Source organism: Gymnodraco acuticeps, unplaced genomic scaffold, assembly GCF_902827175.1.
Source record: "Gymnodraco acuticeps unplaced genomic scaffold, fGymAcu1.1, whole genome shotgun sequence".
Taxonomy (NCBI): domain Eukaryota; kingdom Metazoa; phylum Chordata; class Actinopteri; order Perciformes; family Bathydraconidae; genus Gymnodraco; species Gymnodraco acuticeps.
Genome location: NW_022992009.1, coordinates 974,378 through 987,005, shown reverse-complemented (window position 1 = coordinate 987,005; position 12,628 = coordinate 974,378). Strand labels below are relative to the sequence as shown.

Here is a 12,628-nt window from a genome sequence, read left to right as displayed (position 1 = left end):
ACGTTTCTTATGAACGTATCTTAAATACGTTTATTTTCTACATATCTTTGCCATTTATTGTCTATTGGCTTATAATAATGATGATAGTCATTTATAAATATCATTTTAGAGCACACATTTGAAATCAGTAGGCGAGGCTGTAATTTCACTAGCTGTTACTCTCATGAGCGAGGCAGAAAATAATAGTTTTAACATGCCAAAAAGCTGCTGTGTCGTTTACCTCAAACATTAAAACAAATCCAGAGTTACGTGTTTCTGTACTTCCTCTAAGAAGAAAGGACAGTAAAAGAAGAGCTCTGTGGCTTCAGGCTTGATCGCCGTTCAAATGACAGCGTTGGTTTCCCCAAAAGTGGGCGGGGCTGTAAAGTGACGTAGATTTGACTCATCTATTATTCAAAACCATTCTATTTATTCTAACGTAAATTACATGCAGTGTTTTATCTTTTTATTTTAAATCGTATAATGTCGGACTTTTGTTGCCGTCTGTGAGGAAAAGAAATGGGGCTTAGAGCCTCAAAATACTGAAATCTGTATTTTTGAAAATCTTTTTTTCCTTCTAATTTGTTATTCTTTTCTAAATAACACACTGTTATTTACTCAACAATAACACACAATTATCCTTATTTTTATTTATTCGTTTAATTCTATATTATTGGGCTTTTTAGCCGTAAATAAATTCACCTGAAACAGACGTAGGCCTATAAGGGACATTTTGAGCGATACACACCACAAACCCACTGAACAGATTACCCAAGATCCTCAGTTTGAAGCTCGTTGATTGGATGTTTTAGCCGCAATGCATGTTGGGATATGATGTTAATGCGATATGATATCCGAAAACATTTTACAAAAACACATCTGCCGTAGTTCTTTATTTATAGAGCCCTGATGAGAAGACTTCTAGACAAACAGGAGAACTGCTGCCAAAACTGAAAACGTGACGTGGATCATAAATATATCAACAATTAAACAACATCTTGCATTTCTTTTCACAAAATACGTCTCCTTGCAGTATCAATAGTAATTTGGCTGACTTTTATATTTGATCCAATTGGTAGATAGATTATATTTACACCATAACGGTGCACAGCTGAAAGAAAAGGACTTGTAGTTTTTAAAGATATTACTGATTTTCTTTGAATATCAGAATGTAAATACTGAGTTGAGAGAATACTCAGGGGATTTGGGTGATGGCAGACACATCTATGGAATCACAATTTCAATAGCTTACCATTAAATGACGGATATGCCTTTCTGTCTGTGATGTTTTACAAATCAGATATTAATGTGTAGAAGTAAAACATGAGAAATAGTATAGTGTTAGGGAATAATTTGCCTAGGTATTCAACCTTTGACACAGTTCATCATTTTCCCCTCTCACTGTCTCCTTTCCCATGGCATAGTTCTACGGCCTTGGGTATTGCTGCTATCTCTCTTAAGGAGGGGCAGCTTGGCCGCATTGTTGTTGCCAGTCTATGACAGAGCACAAGCCGCCATGAGGTAATTTACTGTTCAGGGACTATAGGCTCCCTGGCGCGCATTCTTTTCTATGGACGAGAGCTCTAGTTAGATTCAGGGTCCATATTGCTTTAATCTCACTGATAAAGAATGTTGATTATTACACTCTGAACTAGATAAAACCTCGAGCTACAGAAAGAGTTCTTCAGAATTGGTTTGGCAACCGCTGTGTCAACTCGTGACACACCACCTGTCTTGTCAACTCTCCGGCCGAAACTCCAAATAAACCATCAGTGTTTGACATCAAAGCTCCTGCTCATCCCGTGTCTCCTTCATGAGTCGGTGACTCCCACTGCATTGCTACACAGAAGTTTCCTCCACATATAGCAATATCCTGTAAAATTATTTAAAAACATGAATAAAACTACACATCTTCAGATGTTATACATACATAAGTGTCCTACGCTAATAATACAAAGTTATTATTAGTATGCTGTGTGTACCTTGTGTGCACCGCCTAGTGGTTAAAGCATGTTATTGAATTATTTTTGTTGAATAATGTTATTTGATGAAAAACATATTAAGAGTACATACTTTCATAGGGGGAAAGTAGAAGGTCAATGATAGAAATATAGAATATAAAAAGTCAAGAAGATACTGTAAGTGATCTCTACAATAAAACAGTTTAGTGCAGGATGTACAAAGATATTAATAGGAGGATGTGCAAAACAGACAAACTAATTAACCTTTATTAACACATTAAAGAATACTTTAGGTTAAGGTCTTCTTTCAAATAAGAAAAAAGCTTTGGGGGTATCTATCTACAGATAAATATTAAGCCTGACAAAGAACTTAATGTCTAAAATATTGCTTTCCTGCAATGTTAACTATGTTGAAGCACTTATTTTAACTGATATTATACACATTAATTATACTCTTATGTATGTAGATAGTATACGAAATGTGCAGAATATGACAGTTTAATGGTGGGGGTACACACATATTGATAGATGTCTTGTAATGCGCTGTTGAGGAACCTGTGACCCAAGTTTTTCATTCATTGCATAACTACACCGTAGTTGTGTATATGATATGTCAATAAACCTTTGAAAATCTTGAAATCTTGAAAGAGATGTGCAAAATAGCCATTATATAGTCTTTAATTAACTATTAGTAGAGAATAACGAGTAATGAATACTTTATAGAGATCTGCAGATAAATGTGTAGTCTTCTCAAGCACCAACTATCAAATACCTCTCCTGATTGTTGGCACTTGACAATCACCTTCCCTGAATTTTACTCAGGTGTAACTAAAGTCTGCTTTAAGGGTTGTTTATATTCCACATCATTAATCAGAATCTGCAAAGTAACTAAAATAAATGTAGTGAAGTAAAAATACCAGGTTAACCTCTGAATTGTAGTGGAGTAGAATTACAAAGTAACAATGAGCTGTCATGTGGGTATATATTAATGCTGCCCATTATGGATACAAGCGATTTTCACCCATTTAGTAATTACATGTTTTAAATGTGTACACACCAATGTGTTTCCTATCGCCTAAACCTCCAGGGCTGTACACAGTTTAATACTGTCAACTTCTAATTTTGGGAAAAAATGAAAACGTTTATTAAAACTACAATTCCCAGTAGAGACGTGCCATAGAGAACATGTTGCGAAACACAATAGCCAGCATGTGTAGTTCTGGGGGGACGTTCAAGTCCAGTTTTGAATAGTCTCCCGTGGTTTCGTTCCATTTCAAAGAGCTTGACGCTCGGCGTAACCTTGGCGCACTGCCACTCCAACATCCAATCCCAGAGCTTGAAGATTAATCACGGGGTTTGTCAACGGGACTGTAGTCCCAAACGATAGCTGGGGATTATGGGTAGTGTAGTGTCTTCGGCCATCCTAAACTGCATTTTTTTCCGGATAAAATATTGCATTAACAACACCACATCTGGCTTCACAGAGATCTTCTGTTACTGTCCTTTCTTCTTAGAGGAAGTACAGAAACACGTAACTCTGGATTTGTTTTAATGTTTGAGGAGCAATAAACGACACAGCAGCTTTTTGGCATGATACAACTATTATTTTCTGCCTCGCTCATGAGAGTAACAGCTGGCGAAATTACAGCCTCGCCTACTGATTTCAAATGTGTGCTCTAAAATGATATTTATAAATGACTATTATCATTATTATAAGCAAGACAATAAATGGCAAAGATATGTAGAAAATAAACGTATTTGAGATACGTTCATAAGAAACGTAACGTGGGAAAAAATGTTTCTAGAAGATATGTAGAAAATAAACGTATTTGAGATACGTTCATAACGAACGTAACGTGGGAGAAAATACGTTTCTAGCTAAACGCAATTGAGAATGCAGTTTAGTTCTGTGGGAACGTACTTTTTAGGAGACAGGGTTGGATATACACCTGAACATCAGCAGGAGAGGACTCTTTAAAGTAGAGACTCTACATACTGATATGAACCGGAAAATGAGCGTAATAGGGACGCTTTAATGAAGGAGCCTCATTCTGCTGAGAGTGAGACTACATACAGAGTTTATTATGCCGCAGAGTTTGAAAGTGAAGTGGATGGATTGTGATTGGATCTATGTGACAGCAGGCTGCATGTCCAATCAATGATGTCACAGCAGGTGTTTTCCATCAGATCTGATTGGCACAATACCTGATTGGTATGTGACCAAGAGAGACAAACAAAAGGTACCATGGGATAGAGGTTGCGGTTGAAATATAAAAAAAAATCAGGTCCTATCGTATTTTCCTAGACACTATTACTCAACCTCAGTGACAAATTCCAAGTGCCTATGGAAAGACGATAGGAGAATTCATCAGGACTTAGGAAAAGAGCCTGCACTGACACTGGGGGACGTATCAATGATGAGCCAGCAGATGTTATTGATGTGCGTCTGCTGTTGGGGGACTACAATTACCCGCAGATGGACTACAAATACCACATTTAGATATCTGCCCCTTCAATTCTTATAGCATTGTTTTTTGCGGGCTTTATAAATATGAACAGCATTGAGATATGACCTCCCCTCCCCCTCGTATTAATCCATATAAGTATGACTATATGAAAATATTTTTCAATAGTAAAACGTGAGATATAAAGTATCTATAATGTGTTAGCGGTCTACACATCTATCACGGTGCACCTCAACATTCAAACATGTTAAGAACAAGTTGATTTTATAGTAATAGGCATAACTTTGGACATGTCAATGCATAAACAGCACATCACATTATAAAATGCTGAACATACATGTTACATATATGATCTGCATTCGTTAGTCACAATCAGTTGTTTTGTAAACATGTCATTTTAAATGTTACGGTCTCAAGGAATTGGGGGACATCATTATCTCCTTTCCTTTCGTAAAGGATGTTGCAATGTATTTGAAGCTAAAGGATATAATAAAGCAAAGCTGTAGCTCCTCTCCTACCATCTAGAGCAGGGGTGTCAAACTCAATTTCATCGAGGGCCACATCTGTCACGATTCTTATGTCATGTCACGGTTTTAGTTTTGTGTGTCTGGTAATGGGTTTTGTTTTGCTGTTCTTGTCTCCCTGTGTTTTTCCTCCTGTCGTTAGTTTCCCTGGTGTGTCTAGTTGTCTGATTGTGTTCACCTGTTGCCCTTGTGTGTCTCCTCCCCTGCCCGGCTGTGTCTCGTCTCGTGATTACCCCTCCCTGTATTTAGTCTTGTCTCTTCCTGTGTTCAGTCTTGGTTCATTGTTTGTTTTTCCTGTCTCCCTCCATGTCAGTCACGGTCAGTTTGTTGGTGTTTTTGTAACCTTGTGCAACCTGAGTTCTTCACGCCATGTTTCTTGTGTTCATCGGCTTTTGGAATAAAGCTCGCCTTTTGTTTCTAGACCTTTTACCTTTTTGTAGTCTGCATTTGGGTCCTACCTTTTCCACAATTCTGCGTTCCTAACAACATCAGCATTATCATAATGCTGATGTGGCCCTCGATGAAAAGCGCCGGTTGTAACTTTAAGACTTTATAAATATACATATATAAAATAATGTATTATATAACATGATTGCCTCTGCATTGGATAGGGTAATAACCAGGGGTGCACATAACTTTTTTGCCCTGGTTCTCAAAGGAGCACCTGGAGATGTTGCTTGGTGCTCATCCTTAAAATGAAATAAACCGTAACTTTTGAGGGGTCTTTATTTGCCAGACACACGGCACTGAACACAGAACACACATGCAGAGGTGAACACAGAACACACATGCAGAGGTGAACACAGAACACACATGCAGAGGTGAACACTGAACACACATGCAGAGGTGAACACAGAACACACATGCAGAGGTGAACACAGTAACACACATGCAGAGGTGAACACAAGACAACATTAGCACGACCAGTAATCCTACAAGCTGTCATCACTACCCTCCTGACTGTTCTCCTCACTGTCTTCCTCTCTGTCAGACATGGTAGCTGATGATGTAGGCCTACTTCTTTCTCTCTGGTTGAGTCTGCGATTAGCTGCTTGCATCCACAAGTCAACAGCTGGGTTTGGGTCGAAAGTCTCTGTTGTCATCTTAGACAAGTGGATGTAATCAATAAAACAACATGAAAATGAAACTCTCTTAGCATTTCAGTCGGTGCACAACACATGCATATTTATATCACAAGGGTGAGGAAATCAGGAGCTAATTCAGTATAAAACAGGCAGGATAACAAAATATGACCAAACATTTCGCACAAAATAACACTACGATCTTCACTATTTCAAACATCTGGGGAATTTCTTTTTTCAATTTTTATAGTATAAGTATTTTTATTTCATTGTATTATTATAGAGAGCCCTAATGTGTATTCTATTGTTAATGTTTTTGTTGTGTTGATGAATTTATTATTATTTTTGTTACGTACATGATAAAGTGTTTCTGAACTTTCATGTTTGTGCCTGAAGACCCACTTGAAAACAAGATGGTGAATCTCAAGGGGTTTATAAATCCTCAGGCTCATCATGACCTTCACTGTAATCACACTGTGCCCAATTGATCTAAGTGAGGTTTTGATGTTGCTTTTTAAGTCTCTGCCACTTGGCTGAGATCTAACATAAAAGCCTAAATACATATTTTCTGATTTGTCATGGTGTTTAATCTGGCCCGTTCTATTCTTGGGATTTTAAAAGTATTTCGTTTTTTTTCTTTATCTTAAACACTTATACTAAAATGCATTAATTGAGTTTGTTCTATTCTTTTTGTGAATTGTGTTTCATTGGTTGATTCATTGATTGAAATCTCTGTATCTTTGTATTTCTTCTCTCTTCCGACAATAATTAATATCGATGTTTGCATTATGTCTTATTTCTCCAGCTCAGCAATCAGGCGTTGCGATGGTTCAGTCTCAGAAAAGACACGACAGCGGGACCAGAGAGGAAAACAACGAGATCTCAGAAGGTAAGTTCCTCAAGGAAAACACAAAAGACTGGCGCATCAGTCTTTTGTGAGTCCCTGGTCGTCCTCCTCTGCAAGAAGAGCACACGAAAAGAAGACTCTCTTTAAATGCCATGTCAGGTAGACAACTGTCATTCTGCAAGATCAACTGCACAATGGAAAGTAAGGAAAGAACCAAGAACACGCTTTTTTACAAAAACAGGTAAGTGGAAGTGAAAAGGCTGAAGAGTTTTGTCACAAGCTAATGCTTTTACTCCGGCGTGGAACACGTTTGATTCACCCTCCAAATCAAGACAATTTCCCCTGTTCTGTCCCTTTTTCATTTTTTGATGTCTTTACCATTACCTTCCTCATTTTGAGAGGGACGAACTCCGGCGAATTGAATATTCCTACACTTACATGGCTATTACCATCAAGCTTTATTCCCAGAGAAAATGGAGGAACAGGAAATGAAACGGTGCGAAAAAGAGAATTCAAGCAAGAGCCTGCAACAATCAGAAAATGAAGGGAGAGACTGAGTGGCAAACAAGCCTATTGTCATTTTGAAAGTGATTGTCAGCGCCACAGGCTGAGATACACAATAAAGACAGCACAAGGACAAAAAATGAAACGAGTTAACAGGCAGGTAAGCCGCAATCTCATTTTGAAAACCGCCAACGTTTGGTTTTGATTTAGAACTCAAGATAGTATCTCAAACCTTCACATAAGAATTTCAATGTTTTCGTACCATAATTGTTATTTCAATTCATTTTGTCGTTGTTTGCTGTGTGTTTAATGTTTCTTATTAATTGAAAGTTCTTCCAATGTACTGTTGCCGTTGAACGTATACTGCACAGTGGTTGACAAAATATTGAAAACACCTTTGAAAGCAACCCGACCGTTTGCATTTCTTTCAAAATCATTTTGTTGAAAAATTCGTTGTGTGTTTTGCCGTGTTCCTTTGCAGCCTTTGAGGAAGGGTTGTGTCCCTTTGTGTGAGTGGTGTTGTGTTTTAAAGCTTTGAAATGTAGGAATGGTGTTAATGATGGTGGAGATGGGACTTCTGGCAGACTGTTTTCCAACGCCAAATTACAGCTTCTGCTCTGAAAACCCTTTCCTTTCATTTTGGTATCTACATCTACTTATAAATGCATCTCAATCAGCCTCTTGTATCTCTGTAGGCAGATTCCCTTTAGATTCACTTCAGTTTAAGCTTTTATTCAGAGTGAGAAAGAAAAAATACTTGAAGCAGAACTTTCTCCTTGGTGCAAATCTCATTTCTTTTCATCGCCTCATCTCTACCCGTGCAATTATAGCCTGCCTCCTCTAAATGGGGATTTTATTCTCCCCTCAGCAGCACCAAGCCTCGCCAGGAGAGGATGGTGATTGGCATTTTTTTTCCTTAAGATGGCAGAAACCTCTCAGAATTTTTCTCTGCCTCTACCTGAAATTACTTATGCCACGTTTGCTCTGAAGTCCTCGGGTCATTTTAATCCTGTCTGAGGTTTCATGCAATTACAGATTTTCTTACTTGGTGTTGCAGCATCAGACCTAAAATGAGATTCAACTTTATTGCTCTTTTGGGTGAGTTGCAACACTAAACTTAAGACGATTGAAGATGTTTTTCTGTTGTTGCTAGGTGCAATAATCTAAACCTGTATACACATACGTTTGTGGATGATATTTAATGCATAACACTTTGATAAAAGCTTTCCACAAGAAGTTTGTTGCTGAATTAGAAGTCCTACTATATTCAAGTTTAAACATTATGTTAATTGTGCCTTTATTGATAGATAACGTTTTTAAAGGGAATATCAGAATATTGTTCTTTGGACACATTAATTAATGACTTCAATTAGTGAAACCTGCAGACTGAGCAGTATCCAGTTTATTTGCTGTCTTTATCGGATGGGTTTAAGTGGTTCCTAGGTCTATATAGCCAATCAGGAACAAGTCCAATGTGATTCATGTTTGGAGATTATTTGTAGTGGGCTTTTAAAAAAGTCAAATATATTTTCAAATTCAATAGCTCATTGAAAAAAAAACCTATACAAATGTTATTCAGTCATTTGTATATTTCTATATCTGTTTGATATGGACATTTTGATTCCTATATTATAGGACAGTTTAATACATGGAGTAGAGGACAGCTGCCTCTGTACTGTACATACAGTCGTGGAGGAAGTATTCAGATACCCTACTTAGGAAAAATAATTTATAATACACTGTATAAATACAGTATTGCAAGAAAGTACTGCATTGAAAATGGGACTTACATTTCTTTGGTTAATGGTAAAAGTATTCAAATATGATTATGAAATTCCACTCAAAGTATTTTTAGTATAAATATTTTTAGAATCATTTTTACAGAAAAAGTTGCCGCCAATGAATTGTCTGGCAGTCCTTGTTTCGTGGATACTTAAATATAATGTATGATAGTTTATTCCTCATCAGAATAGTAGTTGAAAGTAAAAAGTTCTATGTACGTTTTATGTCTGAGTCTTTGTCATAAAACATATTTAACGTAACTAAAGCCATGAACTAAATGTAGTGCATTAAAAAGCATAATATTTATCTTTGAGTTTTAGTGAAGTAGAATTATAAAGAGGCACAGAAAAAAAATCCTCAAGTAAAGTCCAGGTACCTCCCATTACAGCCCTTCCGTAAATGTACTTAGTTACTTTCATCACCCTTTACAGTTTTCCAGATGTTCGAAGAGAGCTTTTAATAATGTCACATCTGATGTCAGTCTTTTCACTGTGCGGGCACTCAAGGCGCGACAGATTTCTTAAATTGGGACTGTGTTTGCACTCGCTGCACAAGACGAGTCAAAGCAGGGAGAGCGGTGGCAGACCGGAGGGAGGAAGGAGCAGTGAGTCCACAGAGATCTGATCCAAAACGCAGACATAATTACAGCTCGGGCGTCCATAAAAGTCCTTTTTCTGACTCATTACTGCTGCTTGGGTTGTGCAAGATTACTACTCTGTTAGTCTTCTGCATCTGTCATTTTGTGTCAGTTGTAAGAGTTTCATAACTATATTTTTTACAATTATTTATTCCCAGAAAGAAAAACCAAAGCAGCATATGAAATGTACATTTGTATTGGTAACATTTGAAAGAAACTATCCTTAAATTCAGTACATTATTTTATAAGTTATACAAAGAGAGTTACTTTTTTTCAATTCTTCATGAACAAAAAAGTAATTGAGAATTAGCCTGTTTGGTACGACGGAGTATTAGGGCCACACTTAGAAAAAAACCCCAGAGATTTCGAGAATAAAGTCGTAATAATACGAGAATAAAGTCATAGTTACGAGATTAAAGTCGTAGTTTCATAAGTGACTTGAGAAGGAGACAACAGCAGCGTCCTGCAATAAAATGAGGAATGTGGAGCATCTTGTGAAGCAGTACTTTAGTTTAGGTTTCTCAAATAACGAAATACTTAATCTTTTGGCACATCAGCATCAGATTATCATAAGTATTAGAACTTTGAAAAGGTTGTGCAAGAAACTATGTCTATTATTTCGAAGAAAGAACCAAACGGACTTGGAGGAGAGTGTCTCCTTTCTGCAGGAGGAAATGGCTGGTTCTGGCCGACTACAAGGCTATCGTTGGTTACATCTACGAGCTGTTCAAAGGGGATGTGTTGTTTCACAAGAAACGATGAGACTTGTAATCAAGGCTTTGAATCCAGAAGGAGTCGAACGATAGCCTTGTAGTGGAATCGGAATGAGCTCCCCATTGAAATCAGGACAGCAGATAGCTTGCACATCTTCCGGCGCAGACTGAAAACTCATCTCTTTCGACTCCACTTCGAGCGATAGAACTACTAACAAAGCACTTATACAGTATACTAGTAAAGGACTGGCTTATCTAAAGCCAGTTGAGTAGCACTTGAAATGTTTTAGCTCTATGAAACCTGATGTACTTCTATGATTCTGTTTTCTTCAAGGTTGTATCTTGTTGGTCGAACGCACTTATTGTGTGTTAAGTCGCTTTGGATAAAAGCGTCAGCTAAATGCAATGCAATGTAATGTAGTCGGCCAGAACCAGCCATTTCCTCCTGCAGAAAGGAGACAATCTCCTCCAAGTCCGCTTCTCAAGTCACTTATGAAACTAGGACTTTAATCTCGTAATTATGACTTTATTCTCGTAACTATGACTTTATTCTCGTATTATTACGACTTTATTCTCGAAATTTCTTCTTTTTTTTTTCCAAGTGTGGCCCTAATACTCCGTCGTAGTTTGGTACAGAAATTGTAATAATATAAAATATGACAATAACTGTTATAAGTGTTTAAAATAAGTGAGAGAGGATCGTATATATACAATATATGTTTTTAAGTAATGCAGATTTCTTAAAAATAGGACATACTAGGCAACATTGGAAATAATGACTATTTGGGTTTACAACAACACCATATATAACTAACATATCCTAAAGTAATATAGCAGTAGTAATGTCTTTTAGGCTTAAAAACCTGACTTTGGAAAGTTCCAAAATGGAAAAGCTGTTGTACAGTTCAGTCAGAGGTTACTGTTAAATCTAGTGTGAAATCTCGCCTGCGTGTTCATCTTCCTCTCCCCTTTCTGTTTACTGCCTCTCCCTGCTTCTCAAGCTGTCTCCTCCACTCTGCGAGAGTTGCAGATAAATATAAAGAAGTCCCGCAGCAGAGGCTGTCACTGGAGGAGGCAGGCCGTTAGTGGAAGAGCGAGCGCGAGGTCTGACTGGGACCAACATAGTAACAGTTGGTGATGTTTGTCAAAGATCCCTTCATGTCGCGTGGCCTCTGCCTCGGCTCTGGCAGCAAGAGTCGCCATTTGGCCAAAGTGTCAGAAATTCTCTGGGAATAAAAGAAGGGGGGTTACAAAGTAAACCTGAAAAAGTTAAGAGAACTCAAAATAATTTTGGGCAAGTGACTGCCTTGGTTCTTTTTAGATGATGCACTTAAAGTCAATTGTTTTTTATGAGGAGCCGGTCCTCTCACACACACATTAGACCATTTAGTAAGGTCAAAAGCGCCTCTCAGACGCTCTTCCGTTTACTTGTTTAATAAAGAAAAACAAATGGTCCGAAGATACACGGATTCATCTCCCTCCATCATGTTGATTTGAATCAGAAGTTCTGAACATGAGCCCGCCCCGCTCGACCTTCTGAGCCAATCACAGCCCGATAATGACCTGCCGTTTCAACTATACTCCTTCCGTTTCCACTATACTTTATCTCCCACATACATTATTTTCTTGCATACATATATTGTCTTCAGACATGCATATATTATTTGAAATATGATAATATGAGAGCAAAATGTATGAATGTGTGAGTGTAAATATATATTTATATGAGAGTGAGGTACCCCACATGCAGTGTTGGGGAAGTTACTTTTAAAAAGTAGTGTTTGCTCGTTTCTCGTTACTACTTTAAAAAAGTAATCCCTTACTTTACTTAGTTACCCTCCAAGGAAAGTAACTTTTTACGTTACTCGTTACTTTTACGTTACTTTTATGTTGCTCGACTTTGGGCAGAACCCCATCTCTGTTCCTAAATGTGTAGGCTTACATAAAGTTCTACTATGGAGGACATAACAGATATTTCTTTTGTGCCCTTTATTATAAAAAAATGCCTCAGAGCACTTAACAAAACATTGGGCTATAGGCGTCAACACCACCACTAAACAATAATATCAAACAATATCAATATAACATCATAATCATTAAGGGTTACAGGCTAGCCCCAAAATAGGTGCAAAGC

At 37.6% G+C, this 12,628-nt stretch overlaps 1 protein-coding gene across 4 annotated transcripts in view; it reads left to right on the top strand.

Moving 5' to 3' along the window:
- LOC117536481 (collagen alpha-1(XIV) chain-like) overlaps positions 1-12,628 on the top strand; it is a 220,089-nt gene that overhangs the window by 24,348 nt on the left and 183,113 nt on the right. For 3 of the 4 annotated variants that reach the window (XM_034201379.1, XM_034201378.1, XM_034201377.1), the window contains one exon: positions 6,817-6,900. The exons of the other annotated variant lie outside the window; for it this stretch is intronic. In XM_034201379.1, coding sequence (XP_034057270.1) covers positions 6,817-6,900 — 84 coding nt within the window. The remainder of the gene's footprint in view (positions 1-6,816; positions 6,901-12,628) is intronic. 4 annotated transcript variants of the gene reach the window in all.